This window comes from Xiphias gladius, chromosome 4, assembly GCF_016859285.1.
Source record: "Xiphias gladius isolate SHS-SW01 ecotype Sanya breed wild chromosome 4, ASM1685928v1, whole genome shotgun sequence".
Classification (NCBI taxonomy): domain Eukaryota; kingdom Metazoa; phylum Chordata; class Actinopteri; order Istiophoriformes; family Xiphiidae; genus Xiphias; species Xiphias gladius.
The window spans coordinates 13,931,310-13,954,025 of NC_053403.1; the positions used below are offsets into that span (position 1 = coordinate 13,931,310).

At 41.9% G+C, this 22,716-nt stretch overlaps 2 protein-coding genes across 7 annotated transcripts; both read right to left on the reverse strand.

Annotated features, from left to right (window-relative positions):
- Positions 1 to 806: 806 nt before the first annotated feature.
- Positions 807 to 7,542, reverse strand: tdh (L-threonine dehydrogenase). Of its 2 annotated transcripts, none has more exons than XM_040125826.1 (9): positions 7,393 to 7,542; positions 5,514 to 5,708; positions 5,060 to 5,102; positions 4,846 to 4,916; positions 3,831 to 3,980; positions 3,522 to 3,694; positions 3,280 to 3,370; positions 2,641 to 2,910; positions 807 to 1,998 (listed from the first exon to the last, which is right to left on the reverse strand). In XM_040125826.1, exons 2-9 carry the CDS (start codon positions 5,698 to 5,700, stop codon positions 1,859 to 1,861), a joined length of 1,125 nt encoding a protein of 374 aa, XP_039981760.1. In that variant the 5' UTR covers positions 5,701 to 5,708; positions 7,393 to 7,542; the 3' UTR covers positions 807 to 1,858. The 2 variants fall into 2 exon arrangements, with proteins under 2 accessions (XP_039981760.1, XP_039981761.1); XM_040125827.1 differs by lacking the exon at positions 7,393 to 7,542 and adding an exon at positions 6,225 to 6,238.
- A 3,351-nt stretch (positions 7,543 to 10,893) lies between these two features.
- mtmr9 (myotubularin related protein 9) lies at positions 10,894 to 21,448 on the reverse strand. 5 transcript variants are annotated; one of them, XM_040125558.1, is made up of 11 exons: positions 21,274 to 21,448; positions 20,701 to 20,885; positions 19,707 to 19,815; positions 19,433 to 19,558; positions 19,153 to 19,326; positions 18,812 to 19,029; positions 18,415 to 18,576; positions 18,077 to 18,218; positions 17,554 to 17,774; positions 17,179 to 17,330; positions 10,894 to 13,554 (listed from the first exon to the last, which is right to left on the reverse strand). In XM_040125558.1, exons 2-11 carry the CDS (start codon positions 20,880 to 20,882, stop codon positions 13,391 to 13,393), a joined length of 1,650 nt encoding a protein of 549 aa, XP_039981492.1. In that variant the 5' UTR covers positions 20,883 to 20,885; positions 21,274 to 21,448; the 3' UTR covers positions 10,894 to 13,390. The 5 variants fall into 5 exon arrangements, with proteins under 5 accessions (XP_039981492.1, XP_039981493.1, XP_039981496.1 ...); XM_040125559.1 differs by lacking the exon at positions 21,274 to 21,448 and adding an exon at positions 20,974 to 21,081; XM_040125562.1 differs by lacking the exon at positions 10,894 to 13,554 and adding an exon at positions 13,768 to 14,160 and having other exon boundaries at positions 21,274 to 21,447.
- Between the last annotated feature and the right edge of the window lie 1,268 nt (positions 21,449 to 22,716).

Below are 22,716 nucleotides of genomic sequence, written 5' to 3' on the forward strand. Positions count from 1 at the left end.
TTAAGAATTATCGCTCACAGCTCGCGATACAGTTGCACTGTATCAGAAATCGCCCTTACAGGCCCAAATACCTTTCAGTAATTTTAAGATAGAGATCCATCTAAAGTGCAAAGGACACAACTTGTGTATTTGAATACCCTCCAATCTAAAGTTACTTGATTTGATACCCAAGTGCTTAAGTCCCTGAATATTTGAGTTTTGACATCCATGGAAATTTAGCAGACAAAAAAAACCCTGACCAATTTGGATTTCTAAAGAAAAACTGGTAGAAAAAGATTGTGTTTTTCTAAAGAAAAACACAATGCAACATTTCCTGTTGAACCTGATTTTTTGCCCAGAAAACATTGCAAAAATTTTGCGCAATTCATCAACATGCAAGTCATGTTTTTTTTGTTTTTTTTTTATACCAACAACTTTTCACAGGGTACGCTGACGTCCCTGGCACTGCTGACAACCTACCACTGACAGACTGCTCTTTGCCCAAGTCTCCAAGTAGAAAAAGTGGAAAGAGAGCGAAGCAGGGGTAGATAGACGGGAGCGGGGAGGATTGTCTAGCCCGCAACGACCTCCAACACTCTTACTAAAGACAGATCCAAGTTCAAAGGATTTGAAAATTCAAAGGAGCTGGGTTGTGAAAACTTTTTGTACACAAAATGTTTGCCATGACATGTTCTCCAACACCCCAAGGGAAAGCTTAGGTACAACACTGGTTTAATTACAAAAGAGAATCAACATTAACTTGTGAGAGATTAAATTGTCTCTTCGTGTTGCCAAGGTGTGAAAATAACCAGAGAAACAGTCAGAGGTATGTGGAAAACTTTTAATTGTCAAAGCTTGTTGTGTATTTGAAAGGCAGACAGTACTCGCTAACACTTTCACGTAAGAAACCAATTTCAACAATTCCTTTCCAGAAAGTTAAAATACAGGAACCACCAAATGTGGCTAAATGTAAATGTGACGTAAAGTGTCACATTTCCCCTTTGTGTCAAAGTATATCCCACGGAGTTGATGAAAAAAAAAAATATTAAAACATAGAAGTGGACAGGAACACTTAGAAAACAAAAAGTGTAAAGAAACGCTTTCACTTGATGAAGCACCCACACATTTAACACCAACAGACAGAATAAATAATGTTATGTGGAATAAACATAACAATTCTTAAGAATTATCGCTCCGCACAGCTCGCGATACAGTTGCACTGTATCAGAAATCGCCCTTACAGGCCCAAATACCTTTCAGTAATTTTAAGATAGAGATCCATCTAAAGTGCAAAGGACACAACTTGTGTATTTGAATACCCTCCAATCTAAAGTTACTTGATTTGATACCCAAGTGCTTAAGTCCCTGAATATTTGAGTTTTGACATCCATGGAAATTTAGCAGACAAAAAAAACCCTGACCAATTTGGATTTCTAAAGAAAAACTGGTAGAAATTTCTAAAGAAAAACACAATGCAACATTTCCTGTTGAACCTGATTTTTGCCCAGAAAACATTGCAAAAATTTTGCGCAATTCATCAACATGCAAGTCATGTTTTTTTTTTTGTTTTTTTTCCAAACAACTTTTCACAGGGTACGCTGTCGTCCCTGGCACTGCTGACAACCGACCACTGACAGACTGCTCTTTGCCCAAGTCTCCAAGTAGAAAAAGCGGAAAGAGAGCGAAGCAGGGGTAGATAGACGGGAGCGGGGAGGATTGTCTAGCCCGCAACGACCTTATCAGGTCAGGCAAGCAGAGCCCTTCTTATTTTACAGAGAGAAGTGAGAGAACGTCTACATACAGGCCATGTTCCTCTGTTCTCTCTTTGGTCAATCTATACATTATGTACAAAGAATGCTTAGACTGATGATGTGCTCCCTCAGTTGGCGCGAGCCATGCGCGTTTCTGCACCGAAGTAGTTGAGCATCGTCTGGACGAGCTCCGGCAGATCGCAATCGTGTTTCCAGCCCCAGTCTTTCCGTGCGTTGGAGTCGTCGAAGTTCATTGGCCAGCTGTCAGCTGGAAAGGAACAGACAGGGGGACAGAACAGAATTTAATCTCAATAACGAACAGCATGTTGGTTTGAGTTTCCTGCATGCATCGGTTTCTGATGAAAAGTTTCTCCCTCGAACTTGAGACAGCAGCGCTCATCAATTGTGTAACACTGAGCTACATATATATATTTGCCAATAGCCTCGTTGCCCTGAACTGAGACTATTCGACTTTTTAAAGAAAAAAAAACCCCACAATCTTCCTCTTCCACATGAAAAGTACATTTCATGAGAAATAAAACAAACCCTTGCTCAGTTTTATACACTGAGGGGTTTTGCTGCTGCACCCTTACGTGGTCTGGTATGACCAGTAACTTACGGAGTACGGAGCCTAACGTTAGCTAACTTTAAATAGATAATATTGAGTAACTGCGACTGCTATGTCAGCATGTTGACTTTATGAATTTATTTGTGCCCCTGTTATACTACATTGGAGCTTGTCACGACGTAGTATAACAGGACGTCTTTAAAGCAGCTGACTCGAGAGGATCCGAGCAAATGAAGGCAAATTCAATGTGAATGTGTCCTGTATTTACCACTTGTGACCACAGTGGCTGCTGTTCAGCAAAAGTTTCGCAGTCGTGCTTCGACAAATTCAAAGGTGACTTACCAATTGCCTGTCTGACGTGGTCAACATCATATGTGACCTCCAGCTCGGGCACGTGCTTCTGGAGCTCCTGGGCCAGCTCCTCGGGGGTGAAGCTCATGGCATTGATGTTGTAGGTCCTCATGCTCAGCGTGTCAGCCGGCGCCTCCATCACCTCCAGCGTGGCGCGGAGGCAGTCGTCAATGTACATCATGGGCAGCCGCGTGTCGGCTTTCAAGTTGCACTCAAACTTGCCGGTTTTGATTGCGTCGTGGAAAATCTGGACGGCATAGTCTGGTCAGAGACGTAAAACAAACATCGGTATCGTGCCAGTTCAGAAATAAACCCCCTGAAGTGCAACATTAATACAGAAGTATTTGAATTTTAACAAATATTTAACAATACTGCGGTTATGAAAAACCACGACGACAACAACAGACAGAATTTCGACGTGCACATGGGTGTGGAAGCTGGTCAGTGAAAGTTAAACTACGTAGATAGCGCGTTGAGTTATTTGATGGCCTAAAAATACAAGCAAGTACACAACAAGTCTCTGGAATAAGTCCGTTACATAACAAACTTGTGACAGGACAGGAGCGGTACAGGAATAGACTTCCATTAAGATTGAAACCTTGTATATGCTCTGAGTTTCATCTCTCTCACCTGTTGTGCCGCCCCCCGGCATGGAGTCAGCAGAGATGATTCCTGGGTAGCGGAGACAGCGGAAATCCAGGCCGTAGCGGTGGTGGTAGTACTGTTGCAGAACAGAAAGGCATCAGTCATTAATAACACAATCTTTTCAGGTTTTCAGTTGGGCCCTCAGATCAGATCTCAATGCTGTCGATTATAAATAGGAATCAAACAACAATAAGCTGTTTATTTGTGGTACTGATCTGAGATCTCACCTCTCCCATCAGCTCAGCATGGACTTTGGAGACACCATAGATGGTGCGGGGTCTCTGCACGCAGAGATCTGGTGTAGGGTTGCGCGGTGAGGTAGGCCCGAAGGCACCAATGGTGCTGGGGACAAACAGACGCAGGCCGTGCTCCGCGGCGATGTCCAGGATGTTGTGCAGCCCTAAAAAAAAAAAAAAGAGCGAGACGAGAACCCTTCAAATTAAGGCATTCCACTTAACCCAGTATTTAAGTGAACCCTATCGTTGCTGTAACAACATTTAACACTAAATCTTATGGGCCAAATGGGATGAAATGACCTGTGATGTTGACAGAACGCGCCAGGGCCACGTTAGCCTCTCCGACCGCACTGAGGAGAGCGCTGTAGTGAACCAGCCAAGTGATGCGGTTGTTCACCACAATCTCCCGCAGGTTCTTGTAGTCCAGGATGTCTGAGTAGATGAAGGGGCCTGATGGGGACAGAGATGAAACTTTTGTAAATCAGCTATTTGATTCATCTTGTATATTTGCTATTTAGAAAAATAATACACAGTATATAAACAAGCATGGCCATTGTCTCTACTAACTTTCTCAGGGTGATTTCCTAGCTTCTGATAGACCGCTCATCTGTCTCTCACCGTTCATCAAACAGCTCCAAATGTATTCATTTTTGTTTCTTTGTTGTTCATTTCTACGTCTATTTTTTCCACTTATGTCCTAAGAGTTACAGAGTTCTTTTTTGTTTTTTGTTTTTTTCAGTTGGAGCCTGTTGACGGCTACGCTTGTCTTTTGACAGTTCATTACTAGACACTGGCGGAACAAAGTCACCCTGTGTCAGTTTGATTTGGAATACTGTAACAACAACACTTTTCAGGAAAACGTGACGTCCTCTTTAGTACAAATAATTCAAAATCAATATGAGCTGGAGAGGCTTCAGCACTGTTGCTCTTTATCTGGTAATTTTAGACAGAGACAAAATAAAAAAAAACAAAAACAAAAACAAACAAACAACCAAAAAAAAAAAACAGTGGTCAGCAACATACCAGAAATTTTAAATGTCTCTGGTATTAGTCATTGATTTCGGCAACAGGGGAACTCATCTCTGTGCTCCGTCATACCATGAAACAAAGACTGGAGGTCGAATGCGCTTAAAATATAAATGCATAAAAGCATTTGCCAAACGAATGGAATGTAATCAGATGCACCCTCAAAAACCTGACCCCTCTTCAAAGTAAAAAATTAAACGCTAAAAAATGTCTTCTGCATCCCCGAAACGGATGAATTTCAGGTGTCCGAACTCAATTCTAATCCCGTACTGTAACTGGGTTTACTCACCACTGTGGAAAACGTTGCTTGGAGGCTTCCTTATGTCAGACAGAATGACATTGTTCTTTCCAAACCTCTTCCTGTGGGGCAGGAAAGCAATATTATACAACTTAAAAATGCCTTGGAACCTGTTCTCACGGTGCTGCAATGTATGTGACAGCTGGCCGTTTGCAGTCTGTAGGCAAATTATGTGTAACGTGCGAGACAAAACGAGAATCCTCACCTCAGCAATTTGGCGAGCCCCACCCCGAGCTGACCGAGGCCACCTGCGTTAGACAGAAAGACCAGGTGTCATCACACATTAAAAACAGCAGCAGCTAATAACCATCAGCGCTGGTTTCCATGGAGACAGAAGTAACTGAGGAGAGTGGGCCATAAGAAGAAAAGGAAAAAAAAAAAGAAAAGGAAAAAAAAAAAAAAGGTCACAGCACTTGACGCCTACACTTTGTTTTTAAGTGGCATCCCATTGTGCTTTCATTGCCAGACCTGTTAGAATTCCTGCTGGTCTCGACTCCCCTGTCGAGAACATTTTGTACCAGCTCCTGACTTATAACCACATTGTAATTATAAAACAAAACAAAACAAAACAAAACAAAACAACAACAACAAAACTCTTTTTAAAGAGGCGCTGTGCTCCACTGTATTCGACAAGCGACCAGGAAACAGACGCTGCGTACCTGTAATGAGCACCTTGGGGTGGTCCGTCTCTGAGAAGGACACAGAGTGGAAGCTGGCATCGGACGTCACCTGTCGAGGCGAGAAGCTGATACTGCGCACAGCCACTGCCAGGGGCTGGCAGCCACACCCTGGGGTGCTGAGCAGGGCCTGCTTGGCCACCTTGCTGAGGGTTCTGATGACAGGCATATTGGTACCTGCAGAGAGAGAGAGAGAGAGAAAATAAGACTGTACATTTTTTTTGGCCAGAGAATGAAGTTGTGTATCCAGATTGTTGGGCCCCTCTCCAGACTCCAGGCGCCAAGAGGCACCACGGAGGTCTAGACGTCAACAGTCAACTGAGGGAAACCGCTTGATTTACCACCGACTCAAAGGCAAGAGACCAAATCAGCAGAGGAGCAACATTGAAAACGGCTTGGGAGGCGAGAAAAAGGTGTCAGCGGGGAAGAGGCATCGGCTACAGTTCGCTGCAAATGATAGGCTTTTGTTTCCAAATGGGCGCAACGGAGAACTCGAGCGCACAGCAGCGTCAAAGCGCCTTATCCTCCGCCTTCCGCTCGCGGGCTGTTACGAAACTTCAGGGGGGGGGACATCGCTGTGGACGCTCCGGACTATACAGAACACAGGAGACATTACGCCCGCGCACGCCGAAAGCAGCTCCCGCACATGCGAGGCCGAGCCGCGAGCAACTTTTTGCGCAGAAGCGGACCTACCGAGAGCGCCGGGAGCCTCCAAACAACAGGAAAGGACGGACGAGAGTAACTTGAGAGCCTTTATACTACCCTGCCTCCGGCGAGAACCAATCAGGAGGAGAGGGCGTAGAGCGCCTCGCAGCAGCCGCAGCAGCCGCAGCAGCAGCAGCAGCATCAGGCGAAAACAGAGCCAAGATCGGCTCGGCAATTGCACAGGACGGGATTGGGAAATACTTTTTTGCCACGTTTTAGGGAATGACCTGAGAGACCTGTTTGTCTTGAACCCCCCGTGGAGGAGTTCTTGTTTGGAGTAGAAAGAAAACAATAAACACTCTCGTCATTTTAAGGGGGGAATCCTAGGTTAAGCACAGACAGTAAAACATCATATGTTGTAGACTGCTTTTGCGGGAAAAGGCTTCGAGCTCCTCTCCCATCCTCCTCTGCCCTGCTCATAACATGTGCCGTTCACTGTTGTGCCAACACGGTTTTACGCGCGCACCACGTAAGCCAGTTAAAACCGGGGGATCAGAGCTGCCTCCCCCCCACCCCTCCTTTTTTTTTTTTTTTTTGCTGATGCGGCGCGTCATGGTGGGCCCCCTTAGCAAACGCCTATCATTTAGTTCCTGATCTCCGTCTGGTTTAGCTGCTTGAGCTCCCTGGACTGGGCTGTTGGCTTCAGAGAGAAGGCTGAGTGACTGACACCAACCGGCAGCTATACATTTCCCCCCCCCCCCTTTTTTTTTTAAACAAAGCGAGGCCTGTGACGTGCCGTCGGCCACCCAGACAAACGAAACCAGGCCAGTGAGCCGGAGCACAGCTGTATGGGCTCAACACGTCACTGTTACACCAGCCGCCGGAGCCCTGATAACATTTCGGTGGGTGCTTTTCTTTGCCCCCCTACCCGCCGAAAAAAAAAGGGTGCCAGGGTCGCAGCAGGAAAGACAAACGGCTCCCCACGAGTATAGAAACTGTAAAAATATGTTGAGCATGTTATTTTTTTTAAAAACACACAAAAAAAAAACACATTATAATGAAATTAGAGAAGCCAATGAGAAGCAGCACGTGTTCGCGGTAGACATTTAAATACAGGCTTGTACATACTGATAAACTGTTATAAATATTCCTTTAATTTCAGTTTGTAATGGTGAGCGGTCTAATACCGGAAATGTAAGCGAATCAGTTTACTCACCGGTTAATCTATCGGGGTATAAACAGTCTGACTGGCTTTATGAAAAAGAGATGGGGCTTCTTCCTCTGAGCTGTTTTCCTGCGGCCTACAGCGATCCGACCCTGACGCCGGCGTTATCTCCGTCCACTGTTGCATCAGCTGCGTCTTCAAGCTATATATCAGCGGCCATCTGGTTTCAGGGGCAGCCGGCTTTCCCTCGGATTGGTGGAGCCGCGGAGGTGCGGTCCTCCCTCGCAGACCACTCCCACAGAGCGTCACCGACACCCAGCGCCCCGCAGCTCGGCCCCGCTCCGCCCGGCTCAGCTCGGCTCGTCGCGGGCTGCAAAGCGCGGTTTAGTGCGTCCGCTCGCTGGCGGTCAGGTCTACGGCCACCGGGACGGTTTTGCGCGAAGGTTCCAAAAAAAACCGGCCTCCGCGTACGGTCACGGAGCCACGTGACCGTGGTGACTGGTTCTAGGTGTTACCAGGCGAAGTCTTTTGGCGTGGGGGATACAGAGGTGGTGGAAAACAAGTTGATAGTAGGGCAAACAACTGCACTCTTATATTATACCATATGATATTACGTTTTATATGGCTGATGATTTTCATTCATGTTTAATCTGATTACATTCGCGATTAATCGATTGATCATGTGGTATATGAAATATCAGGAAATAGCAAGACGTGCAGATCAGTTTCCCAGAGCCCAAATTTACATATTAATTATTTTTAATTATCTTGGTTTGTCTGACCAACAATCTAAACCCAAAGCTTTTCAGTTTATTGTGACAGAAGACTAAGAAAACCAGCAAATTCACATCTGACAACCTGGAACCAGTGATTTTCTTTTTTTCCATTTTTGCTTAACTTACTTAAAAGATCAGTCCATTACTAAAGCTGCTGACGATTAATTTGAGTGGCTAATATTAATTGACCGATAGTTTCAGCTCTAATATATTATACTTTATACATATTTAGATTAAAGTGGGATATAGTATATTAAGTCCCTGTTTATGTCTAAAAACGTCTCTACGTCTAAATGTGACTGAAACTCATCTAAAGTTTAGTTTGGCTTAGCAACTAAACTTTAGATGAAGCCACAAGAAGAGGGAATATTTCTTTCTTAAGTTATTTGTACTTCTAACACTTAGAATTATGATCTTTTGAATACTGCCAAATATCCGATGAATTGTGAGTCTATATTTATTATTTTCTAGTTTCCTTAACCCCTTAACATATAGTTCTGTAACTTTCTTCTTAAATAACTTGAAGATTGGAAAACTCCTCTTATTCACACAATATCTGACAGTATATATATACATATATATACATATAGTATTAGCTTTGTTCCATCTGCTGTAACGTATATGATGTTTACACTACCGGAAAATTCAGGCCCGTAACTCTTTGTTTCTATGGCTGCTCCATCTCATTATTTTCTCATGCATCATTTTATACCCATTTCCACAAAAGACTGATACTTTTCTTTTCCTCTGTGACTTTGGAATTTCCGAATTTGAAATAAAGTTCCGCGGGTTTGAACATTTGGCTACACAGTCTGATAATTTAGGGACTTTCGGAGTGACGGCTGAGTGGGTTTTTGTCTCCTTTTTATACCCTATAATATAACCACTGCACATTGGTTTAGTGGTGATGTTTGTTTGGTATAAGAACATTATTGTGTGGCAATAATCCCACCGTAGTGCAACAGGAGAGCTTCATGTCCTCAAGAAGAACATCAATAACAAGTAAGCCCCTGAAACAAATGAGCTCATGTGTCTATAGATGCACGAGGCCTATACATATACTGAGACAAGTCGAGGAGTAATTTAAAGTGGCTGGACTTTAGCTGAGGCAAAAACAAAGGATAAACCTGATGCAGCCTTGTAATCAAACACTTTCAATGATTAGATGATGAAGTTGTTTAAAAAGTCACTTTTAACATCAAATCTTTGCGGCTGCACTGCAGGTTTCTGTGACTTGACAGTAAACAGGAAGTGGTGAAACTCCACAGCCTCTTTGATTTGAATGTAACAGAATCCATTCATGTTTGCCAGTGGCCAAGGGAAAGGTATGATGTGAGCATTTACACACCCTCTGTTTGACTTTGAGGTTTGTTTGGATTAGATAGAGGACAGCCAAAGAGGTTGAGGAGGGTCTCTGAGTGGAGCAAGCAGAGGGTGGGCTTAGGATCTGTGCCGGCCTGTGAGTGGTGGACGGGAGCACACCCCCACCCCTGTCATCACAGGGGAGGAAATGACTTATTCAAAAACAAGTTCATCTGTAAACTGACACTCTTTCCCTAATAACAGAACCAGGATATCTTGGAGGAAAGCCCAGACCACAGTTTCTGAAAATCATTACTATTTTTGCCTTATGTAGATGAAGTTGATAACCCAAGTCCCCTACTCTTCATTCCCAGCCAGAATGAGAGGAAAAGGACACCTGATCACTGTGAGATGACACTCAATTCTCACTTAATGTGCCAATTACACACAATTTTTCATGATATCACTGTTGCTCCAGAAGGAAACATTTAACCCCATATGCACTAGACACTTAAATAATGGTATACAACCTTATCAAGGTGTACTTTGCCATGAAAGCCACGAAATCACAGTAGTTACAGATGCAATGACATATTGATGTGGAGAGAGGAGTTATGGCTGAACGTCAGCACTGTAAACGCTGGCTGCCATCACATGCCTCCACGGAGCAGCTGATCTTGGGCTATTTATTCCTCAGTCATCTCATCAGATGATCGTTTCGTCACAGCGATGGTAGCATATTTTGTGAGGTGGCTGGAGTGCTGTTTACTAATGTCTGGACAAGCCATACAGGTATGGGAAAATTGAATTCTCTGCCACTTGCCATTGCCGTGGAAAGATGCTCCTTTGTCACTGGGCTGTGACAGACATGTAATTAAAGCCATTATGGTATTTGGGTTTTTGAAATTATAATCAATCTGGATATTTTAACCCAGCAGTAAGTGATTAATTTGGTCAGTTGAGGGCAATAAGGTGTGGGTATGTAGCGTGCAGTGGGTCTACCTAAGCATTTTTGCTGAAAACATCTGCCTGTTGATGCTGAGAACAGTGTTGGTCGGAGTGGCGAGTTAACCAAAACCGTAACATTGCAGGCCCAAAAACCAAAACAATGAGCAGAAAGACACGAGAATGCAATGTAGAGCTGAAGGGGAACTACAGTTGGGTGATAATTATGTGTGGCCTCATCACGGTGAGTGACGCCTTTCCTATCACACGTAGTTTTTTTCATCAACTTTTTATATAAAAATATCGATTATTATTAAAGCTTGATTTATCAATCAATTCCAGCTTCAATGGTTAGCACTGTACCATTATTAGATAAGCAAAGTTAATCTCATGATGTATTTATAGTCGATGAGATTTTAAGACAGAAAGAATAAAATGAAACTGGTAATTCAGAGCTGTACAAATCTTCCTGAGAGAACAAAAACATTTTGTATTGAATAATTACAAAATCAAACCTCTTTTGTGCTGTCATTTTTAATGGCTTGAAAACCTAAAAATAAAAACCATTTGATCATTTGAACAATAATATAATTTTACAGACAAACAACTTCAAAGATTATTTTGAATTCTGATTTTACAGTAACAAAGTTGCACAAAGTTGATAAGTTCAATGACAATAAGAGACAAAAATACTATTTGTCAACAGTGCTGATAATCTTTTAGAGTTTTGTTGACTTTTTGACCAAGCAACAACCATTTGAGGAACACAAACATGAGACATTTTTATGATTATAAATCACACTATTACCTTGGTTACAGTCATTGCTCTGTTCATGCACACACAAAGCATCAAGGTAAGGTGTCTTTTTGGCCAAAGGAAAAAATGTATATAGTGCAGGCATGAAATATACATGTAAACATTCCCTTTACAAAGCAGTTTACTGTAGTGGCTGGAATCAGCTCCATTAAGTGTGTTAATTACATCATTCTTGAAGCAAAATATGTGAAATGTATGAAGATGGCACGGAAATAAACACATGAGAATACATTGTATTACTGGCAAAACAAACAAAAATGGCCGATGATGAAGGCTGTGGATTGAAATTTACCCCAGGTCCGCCATTTTTATTCATTTATTTATTTTTGCATCCACAGTGAAGCATAAAATTCTCTTTATAGTATTAGGCTAACTGAAGCTACCTTTACCCATGGGCTTTAATATCACTATGCCAAGAGCATTTAGAATTCCAAGTTGTTTTAAACATGTTTAGTTGCCTCTTTAATCACAGTGCAATTAAAGGTTTAGAAACACGACTTATGTTTTTCCGTGGCTTTCCTGACCAGGGTTGGTGAGAAAATTATTATTTTGGATGCATTAGTTGACACCAAGGAGAACTTCGCCCAGGACATTTTTCTGCTGCACAGACTTTGAATAAGTTGAACAAGTTTGAGCTTACATTAGTTTGATATACTGGCATGTTTTCACACTTAATAGTAAAAATTTTACTGTCTATTATGGCATCCACAAGTGAGCACTAACAAAAAATAATGCTAATCACAAGAATTATAATTAGAAGAGTATGTTTCTGATATTGAAGTATAGTTTAACGGCTAATATTTACACATAAAGTAATCGAAATGCCTTTCACACAAAGTGCATTAGTTTTGAATGTTATACCACAAAACAGCAGATATGCATTTTAACTGATAATGTATTTTAACACAACTATTATATAACTTTAGTTACCAAAATATAAATTGGTCTTTAAAGCAGTATCTCACGTTAAGAAGACAAACCTCCATGTGATCGCCTCTGTCAAGTCTCGCCGATAATCAGAGTCTTGTTCCCCTAACCATGACAACAAGACCCTCAGTACCATCATTTCCCTTTTTTCCAAATCATACTCGCAAACATATTTCAATAGTTTACTATTATGCGTAATAAGATTGGGAAAAAGAAAAAGATGTTTCTAAGGAAGCTGAAGGACAATATTGTTTAATGAGATTTGATTAAATAAATCTTTTGTGTAATTAATTTGCGTAAACTCTACAGGCATGCTACCACCTGGAATGTCAAGTAATGATCTGACAAACATACAACAATCAGGACATTTTGGTCAGAGTCGTATTAAACAAGCCTCCCCTCTCATTGTACAGTACAGTAAGTGCTGACCCTGCCTACGCTTATTATATCATCTTGGCGTGCAGCAGTGTCACACGCTGCCTTATAGCACCCTATATGTTGCCATAGTTACTCTGCAGCGCTTCAGAGGCGTATACATTCAGCAGGATGTTTGGTGAAAACGTGTAACCTGTAGTAAGTGAACTCCAAACGCTGTTTCTCTCCAACTTTCCTCGAAATCCACCCATTATCTCCTTCCTCGACAAGATGAATGCCCACGAGTACACAGGAGCCCGGCACGTAGTCTTTGGGAGAAAATGGCCTCACTCACTCAATGTTAAGTTATCTGTGTTTGTTAAGTGTGAGACATGACGGTTTGAAGAGGCTTAGCAACTGTGAAATCAGCTCACAAGCCAAAGCATAACTCAGGAAAATGAAGTTGTTTTCTGTATATACGGTTCTGCGTGCACACTGGCCTATGAGGTGAAGGATTGTTTGGCTTTTAGCAGTGCTCTGAGAAATAACTGGCTGCGTTGTTGTTTTTTTTGTTGCTTCTCAATATTTCCCTCTCACTCCTGCTTAGTGTCAATGAGACAACATGGTGAAATATGCTGAAAATGTATGTTTTTTTTTCTCAAGCATGTCTTTACATCCATTAAGTCATGTTGGCCTTGTGAAGCATTATTAGAGAATTTGATTTTGACATTAATGTAGGTGTAGAGCAATTTTCATTTCATTTTTCATCTTTGCAGGAAAAAAAAATATAAAAAAAAGAAAAGTAATGTACAGCTAACGAAGCCCAAAACCAGGCTGACAATGATCTGTTTTTATATTTTGTTATATTTTCACTTTCTCTACCTTTTTCTCCCATCTGGCTTCCTTTTGCAGCTCTCTCTCTCTCTCTCTATGGCGTTTGCAGCAGGGGATCTTCAGTTTCCAGCTGGGCCAGCTGCCTGCGCAGGCTGTTTACTTTGTTCTGTAGCTCCTTGTTGTATTCAATTATATGTACCATTTCGTCATAGGCTTCTTCCAAACACTTGGAGGAGCGGTTCCAGCGAAGGAACACTCCTGTAGCAGAGGAGGAGTAGGGCACCGTAAGTACTCATGAAAGAGAAACCTATTACAATGAAATGGCTTCTCTTATTACTATTATGCCCTACAATAAAGATGGTGTGTGCAGTTACTACACGTGCATGAGAAAAGATGGAGCTTTTACAGAATAGATGGAGTTAAAACAACATATTACCTTGGTTATAACAAAAAAAAAAAAAACCCAAAAAAACAAACCCAGAGCTAAAATTGGGTGAATTGCTTACACAAACTTGGACTTTGAGGGGTTGGGTGAGGGATTTTGGCAGAGGAACGTGTGGAAATGATACACTGGAAAGACAAGTGTGACCTCAGGTATGTGCTGAAGGAGTGGAATATACAACACAGTGCAGAGCTGACTTGTGCGTCATAATGAGAGCAAGTGTATCAAATGACCTGAGCTATTTCAAATCAAAGCTCTGAGAGAGGGACGTGAAAAACCTGTAGATAACAGGTAGTTGTGTATTCCTAAAATGTTCCCTCTTTCACTCATTACTGAGATCTCTTTTATTTTGTCATTTCATTTATTAATATTTGTAAATCAGTCAAAAGAGTCCCTTCAAATCCATGGTGGAATTAATAAACCTAGAAATGAAAAAAGAAAAAGAAAAATCACATCCAGTAAAATTTAATTATGAACGGTGGTTAATGCTGAGATAGTGATTGTTAATTAATGACCAATTGTCCAGCCCTAATAGTTGACTGTTCCATATTTTACATCTGCAAATTAGAAATGACATCTTTTCACACTAGGTCAGTAGGAACGAAATGCTTCTGTGTGCCTGGATGCCACAAATATTATCACATGGGGGAAGCAGCTAGGCGAGGATGTGTGTCCTTATGTAACACAGACATTATTGGCAGGATTAGACAGTGAATAGTAGGTTTAAAAAAAAAAAAATAAAACCTGCAGCTTAAGTTTCCCAGTATTAGAGCATGGAGCCTTCACAATGCTGCTATACATTTGTGTTAAAGCTAAATAAAACTTCATACTAAATCTAAACAAACAACACAGCAATTTACACGTGTCACACATTCAGAATAGTATTTATTTTCTGTTTTCCTCCTGAGGGGACCTACCTAGTTGGAGGACAGCATGTATGCCCTCAGTACGGCACAGACATTTCAGGAGTATGTGGCTTGAATTCTGTGAGAGTTTTTGGTATACAGCATCGGTCCTCATCCGTGTCAACAGCTAGAGATTTGGACTTCCATGGGGTCTTTTAAGTTGGCCCAGGAATGTGCGTCATTCTCTGTGAAAGAGCTGCGTAAGCAGGATGTCTGTTGCATTTCATGTGCTTCAGTCAGCTCTCATATGTTCCACTTCATACAGAATGAGGGTGTGGCTCAAAGGCTTTAGACAGGAAGGGGGGGGGGGGCCTCACATAGAAACATTTGAACCTAATGACCCCTTATTTGTCTAGACCTCCTCCCCCTTTTTTTCTTTATGAATAGCCTTCACTTTCAAAAGATATGAGATTCGGCATCTTTAAAGATTGATGGGACTTTTTTGGAGTCAACATCACTGATTTTTTTTTTTTAAATCACCATCATTAAATTTGTGCTGGGAAAACCTCCAGCACATTCCAAAACAAGCTCCTTAAAAATATAGTTTTGAAAGCAATGATATGAACTCATTTGGACTTATTTTATTGTTTGTTGCATTTAATGAAGTCATTTCATATCCAAGAATTTATGAAATATTGGAAAATGTATTTCCAGCATCTATATAATTACCTGTAATCCTTGATTTACAAGGACCATAAATCAGACGAAAAAAAACAATCTGAAATCTTTAGAGAGTGCTTCTGCTCAGAAAAGAGAGCAGCCTGATACGCTCTCGCTCATGGAGGTAGGTTTTTGCTCAAGGGCACCTCAAAAGAGGCTGAAGCAGGAAGAGCAGGAAGCATTCAAATCACCCACACAGATTCTCTTAAGCATCATGGACCCATCACTGCATCGCTGCTCGTTTTGTTTACTACCATTAAGTATCTTTGAAAATAAACGGTTTATTCACTGTAACAATGCCTTGATATACAGTATAAGCCTTAAATTTATGAATATACGATGTGTGAATGTTGCTATGGAGAAGTATAAAGTGGGCCACACGACTGAGATTAGCGCGCATGTGAGTGCGAACTGATAACTAGTAGTGAACCATCATAGTCACTTTACAGTGTCAGGGAGCTCAGATGTCAGTCAGGAAACCTTCTCCGCAACCTATAATAAGGCAAGAACGCTGGCCAAACACATCACTGGTGTGTCAGAGAAGCAATCTGAGCGATGTTGAAAATGTAAATGTGTAGAAAGCCAAACGAGGGGGAAAAGGTCATGTGAGCTAAAAGGCCACTTGCAGAGTTTGACCTCTTCATGTAACACGGCCGATGTGGTGGTTTATCAGAAGCGGTTGTTCTCTACTGAGAGAGGTTGGAAAATGCTCAAAGGTTCGCTTATACAGTAATTTAGACCAAACTAACAATTATTTTCATCACCAATTTGATCAACTTCTTGACTCTTTGTGAAATAGTTTGGTCTGTTATATGTCAGAAAAAGTGAACAAAGGTCCTTTCGCATTTCCGCATCTTTACAGAGGGTAGTGTTTTGTGTGTTATAGTGTGATATATTGGGTTAACAGGTCATGTAACTGGACAAAGGGGAAATAAAGGTATGCCATGTTGTGTATTGTATCTCAAGTGGTTTGCTGTTGCTGCAACAAATTTCCCCCTAAAATAAAATGCATGATCGTCTGTCAGTCTTAATGTAACTTTGAACATGTAGGGCCAAATGTAAATTCTGATCAAATTTGCACGCCACAGTATTTATTACTAAATCACCGGGTCATTAGGGTTAGCAGTGGCACGAATGGTGAGATGAATGGTGCCCCCCTCTGGTGAGAGTTCAGAATGTCTGTCTGAGCAAAAAACGTAATCACAGATGAGACAATGAACAACTCGTGGTAGCCTATCTGTAGCTTTTAGACGTTAGTGATGGGTATTAGCTTCTGAGGCAAATCATCAACACGTCATGAGAACTATCGTGTCATGGTGAAAGCACCCAGCATGTAGTTTTATTGGTTGATGCCCTGAAGCAGGCTTTCAGTGTCAAACAAGAATACCAGGATTGTTATCAGTGGTGCAGTCTGCCGGTATGTTCTGGCACAAATTTACCAGATAAAATAACAGGTCCACACGTATTTTTAAAGCCTATAATGATACATAAATTACTCTAAGTTGTAAACATTTTCCATGCAGAGGTGACAGAAGTAGAAATTGTGTGCCCTGTGAATTTAATGTAGACATTATGCAACTGTCTGTGTGTGACTTTGAGCCGTACCTTTATGATGAGCATTGCAACCTTAACCCTCTTTTGTCATCTGTGCCAGCTATTCAAGCAAACACTCTGCTCAAACCGGTTTTTAAATCCAGTTAAGTTCACTTACTTGTTGCTGCTACCTTTTGCCTTAAACCTATGAGAATGTTTTCCCTTGTGGCTCTGCTCATCTATTATATTTGCGATATCAAAGAAAGATTTTGCGAAGTGTTTTACATTTTTAGGCCACCTACTGCACATAATCTCAGTCATTGCGTGTCTATTGATCCTTACCTTCCCATAGCAGCAGGCTCTGAGGGGCCACGGAGGGCCAGATCACAAGACTGTTGGCTTCGTAGAGCGGGTTGGTCAGGTGCTCCAGCTCCTGGGGCCGATTCACCCACGACCAAAGGGACACAGTCTTCTCAGGCAGAGACAGTTTGGCTCTATAAAGTGTGAGAGGGTGTTAGGTGAACGAATAAGAACAATGGCTGCCTACAGTTTATAACAGTGAGTTGTAACCTGTGCGATAGATCTGGAGATGAATGAGGAAAATCAAGTCGGAGAAAATGTTCTCCTTTCCCTCGAAACCCATGTGAAACAAAATCAATAGCATATGGTTGACATACTGTAAGCTGGCAGACCAAGCTCAGCAAACGTCAGACTTACCTCTCGGCCGCACTGTTGCCCAAGAAAGTACCGAACTGAGAGGCATAGGCGTGTTCAAAGAGCAGCACCAGGAAGCTCTCACTGAATTCAAAGGAGCAGGGAAACTGGCGGAGGATCTGCCACACACAGTCCAAGAAGAGCAGGAAGACAGGAGCCTCTTGGCGAGGCTTGCTATTGGAGTAGGCCGACTGGGCGCAGCGCTGCTGGAACGGGTGACCCGCCTGGGCAGGTGGTCGAAGAGGTGAGAGGGGGTTATGAGAAGAAATGCAAAGACTATTAAAATGCTTACTGGACTGATTACTGTACCTAAGTTCATGATTATCAACTTTTGTAAAGTGATAAATGCTTTTGTGAACTAATTTGTGTCCTTATTTTTCCTTGAATGACCAACATATAAATATTAAAAGGTATGTTTACAAAAAAAAAAAAAACGCTTTAAGATGAGATATTCTTTCTAATTCACCTTAATTATTTTATCAAAAAGGTGATAAAGATTTGTTCTTTAAAGATCAGAGAAGCTCACCTGGAGCCACTCTCGCTCCACCAGGCCCTGGAAGCCTCTGATGGTCCTGCAGACCGGATCAAGGATGATCTGAGCTAAGGAGGTCACCTGCAGGCTGGAGTCTGTCCCTTCTGTACCGTGAACGAGCACTGATGCTCCCTCCCTGAGAAAAATACACAATACAGTTTCTCAGAGTGTCGCTTGCTAGTATTTTAAAGAAAACAACACAGACTCAGTGCTGAATACTGTGATTTTCTCAGTTCAGTATGTACAAGAGCAGAAGAACAGTGAAAGTATTGCTTTAATTTGCTTTTGGCCCTGGATCAGTATACCAAGCAAATCAAACTTAGTTCTCTGACCTGTCGATACACTGGGCAGCCAGACAGGCAGTGGTGAGGATCTCCTTGACGTACGTCTGCCAGCTGGAAGCCTCCAGCTTGCTTAACCAGCGGTCCATGCTGTGCGACTGGTCGTTGCACGCCTCCACCAGCTTAATCAGGCTCTCCTGGAGGACGTTAGCCCTGGAAAAGATAGACGTATCACAATACTAAAAGAAGTGTCTGAACTGTTCTTAAATATTTGATAAAAAGTTTTAGAAATATCCATCACTTTTTGACACGTAGTGCCAGAATGCCATTTTATCCAAAGAGTCTTAATAGTATCCAGGACAAAAAAAAAGAAAATTAGAAAGCACATTGCCTTAAAGAACTCAGCGCTAAGATTATTTACTATTTTATGGAGCCACTGATGTCCCACCTTTCAATGGCCTTGTGGATCCTCCTCCACTGGGGGTAGTTAGCCTCAGACTCAAATCCTCCACCTCGAGCTTTGGCCTGCTGGGCAACATTGATAGTGCGTGTGTCAATGATGTAGCCCCGTTTGCCCGGCCGCAGGGTGGCATTGATCAGTTTCTCATCTTCCTTACACCGTCGCCCGTTGGTTCCGGTCAGAGGCTGTCCCGCTCGCATCATCACCTGGAAGGGGAAGTGATTTGAGGTACAGACGGTACAAGCAGCCATCATACAGCTGAAATCCCCAAAGACTATTTTGCAACCGAAACAGCCAGAATCATATAAACTCCTTCTCCTTGTGCTTACCATGCCATTCTTTTTGTGGTAGTAGCTAAGTACTGGAAAACGACCACTGTGACGGAAAGTAGCTACTTTTCTCAGTGTGTCGTCATCAACATCTTTGGGCACTGCCACCCGAGGAGGGTATGACGGACACACGCTGAAGTCCTTGTTGACTTCACTCAGTCTCCACTCGTCAGTCTAATAAAAGGGATGGTGGCAGGATAAAAAACAGGTACTGAGTAAGTACAACGGAGGACTCAGAGAATGTCAGTGTGAGCGCTTTTGTCATAATGCATGAACATACCATAGACTCCAAATCTTTAAAGGCATCCTCTGGAAGGAAAGAATTCCAGCCATCTTCTATGACCTCAAACATGGGCCGGTAGAAGAAAGGGTACATCAGGGAGACTGAATCAAGTGTGGACAGTGCCTAGAGAGGCATAAGGAGTATGCACTGGTTCATCATGTCATGTAAAATCTTTCCTGGCATTACAACCAGGACAATCCTTCAATATTAAAAGTGAAAAATTAGCATTTAACAATAGTTACGAGTAGTGTATGCTGCCTATTGTTTTTACCTCTATAGAGCTGGCAATGTTGAGACACTCCTCCATACCAGGGATGTCCAGCTGGATCACCCTCAGATCTTTGCATTTGACAATGATGCTTCCTAGAGACCCCACAAATCTGAAAGAAAGGTGAAGATTTGGTTAAAAAGGTGAGAACAATAGCGAGGACGTGAAAGTCATGGGACAGACACCAAGTGCTGCCTCGTAAAAAGACAGCCCCTGGTGTGAAACCCTGTGGTATTGACTGTGGCCTTTCTCTGTGGAGTTTGCAAGTTCTCTTCATGTTGTATTTTCTGTTGCTGAACTATTACGGACACTCCTGTAATTTTACTCAAACAGACTTTAATTATTAAGTGGACTTGGTTTGTAAAAAAACTCCATAATGATATGTTGTTACAGATTTTATTACCAAGGGATTCCAGTGGTGTAAATAGTTGTGTAAACAGGACAGTGCATTCACGTGAAATTACTAGTTTGCTTGATTTTGGCTGTAAAAAAAAAAAAAAAAAGTAACTTTTTTTTTTTTTCTTCAGCAGCCAACATTTAATGCTCTATCCTGTTTACAGCTCCCCACCCTCCTCAGCCACACAAAATCAATTCTCAACCTGTGGCAACCACTGCACTGAAAGCCCACAGTCAGACTCTAACTTCCTGTCACAACAGTTTCAGATCCTTTCTCCACTGTAAAAATGAGGTTACTACAGAAACAAATGTTAGCAGTGCAATGCTCAGATCTTGTGCATGCAATAGCAATAGCTGCACTGAAAATACAGATGTAACCACAGCAAAAAACCCAACTGTACTTTCACTCTGAGTTGCCTCCCTTTGCCTCTTTTTTCATAATGGCTTTTATTGTCAAGAGGTCACACAATACAAAAATACACCTAACGATGTCTCCTTTTCAACTGTCAGTGTCTTTTGCAGTTTGCCAGTGACGTTGCCTGGGAAAAGTTTAAGGACAAATATGTAAAATCCCCGCAACAGTTAATAGGAGGCTCATCACCTCTTCTCTATAGAGTCGATGTTTGAGTGAAGCAGCCACAGCTCCTCCGTGTTGTCCTGTCTGGAGGAGAGAATGAGGTGATGGCCAGTCAAACACAGGGTCCCCTCCACAATGGGCAAAAAAGGCCGGTGCAGGACAACCCCATCGACCCTGGGTGTCTTTATCAGCTCTGCGAACTCCATGGCCTGAAGAAAAGACAGCAAAGATACAGGTTTTACCTACACGTAGGGACAGCGCTACCGATTAGATGAGGTTAATACTCCCAAGACATACCCACACACGCCCTGCTGTGCTCCTCTTAAAGAAAGACACAGTGCAAGTCGATGTCAATTAATATTAAATCAATAAAAGAAAACCACCTGCCAGTTAGCCACAGTTAGCCTGACTCAGGAAATGAAATGGCTAACGCTAGCTAGCAGGCTAATCGTGACAGAAAAAGGAACATTACCCATAGAAAAATTGTCCGTCATTTCTAAAGGTACGCCAAAAATGTTAAAATCCAGCGCACTGTAAAATTACAGCAGAATAATGTAGGTTTTTCTTTGATGCTAAAATTATTTATCGTAGAATTACCTGATTAGCTTTTAGTTTATTATGTTGTTGGGCGAGACTGGTACGTTCACAAAAACACGCCGACTGGAAACAACTGACGTGAAGTTTGGCTAAGGACACTTCCCATAACAAATACCAAAAAGTAATTGAAGCTATGCTTCAGTAGTTTAACGTTTATTACGTGGAGTTTACAACGTTAACAGGTGACTCAGTGGGGCAAAACACACGATTTGAAAATGTGAGATGATATTTGAACGTTTTGTAAAGCAAACCGTCAAGTCAAAATGAAAACGGCCACTGGAGTTGAGTTAAAGAGTTGACCTTTCATCGGTCGTCTGGAAGGTTAGAAACCTAAGCTCTGCGATTTGTTCAGAAGATTTTTCATATTTTACGGTGGTTAACATTTAGTGTGCTGTATTGTCGAACATGGCTGGTGAGGTTCAAGTATGGAAACAGTCATATCCCTCTGAGAGCCCGTAGACTTTGAAAGAAGAGTAGATGATTAGTGAAATCACCCTTATTTATTTATTTATTTATTTATTTATGTTATGACATGAAAACCTACAGTTGCCATTATATGGCACATATTTTCACCTGTTTGCTGGATATGTTAAGGTGTTTTCTTTTTCAGTCTTATCCATCTATCCATCACCTGCTGTATGATATTTAAAACAATAGTTTTTTTTTTTTTTTTTTTTTTTTTAAAGACACCAGGTGGTGACATTGGAACATTTTTGAGGGTGGTGCATTGTGTTAAAGACTCCACTGCGTGGACCTTTAATTCAATATCCCCTCGATTTAATAGCTGGAGGGTAAATGTTGCACGATAATGAGAAAATAATGTTTGTGTTGGTCAGGTTAGGGAATGTGTTACATAATTTATCAGAGACTGTTAGAGGAGTGAACAGGATTCAACCTGGTGACGGTGGGCTGTTATTAACTAACCATTAAGACTGAGACTAAGCCGGAGCTAAGCCTTAACTGCACTTTTCTGCTTTGTAGACGGGGATTGAATATTCAAGGGAATTAGCTAGCCACACACACTCATACACATAGAGATAATAAGAAGAGATAATTAAGATTTAAACAGAGCCAGCTTCCCTAATAGCAGCTGGGAATTTATCCTTAAAAAAGGGGAGTGCAGTAGGAAAAAGCTGTTGCCTGAGGATTTTGGCTTAGTTCTGGGGATAGGGAGAAGGTCTGCCTGCTGAGATCTTAGGGCACACGAAGGAACACACACTGACCTTGAATGGAAGTCTCCCTAAAGATGTGAACATGTTTGGACAGAGGAGAAGAAGAGCAGATGGCTTGGTGGAGGCTGTAGTGTGCCTGTTTGTTTTAGCCATATCTTTGTCAGGACAGTGTGTGTGTGTGTGTGTGTGTGTGTGTGTGTGTGTGTGTGTGTGTGTGTGTGTGTGTGTGTGTGTGTGGGCTTGTTTTACTATACTCGTGGAGTACTAAAAA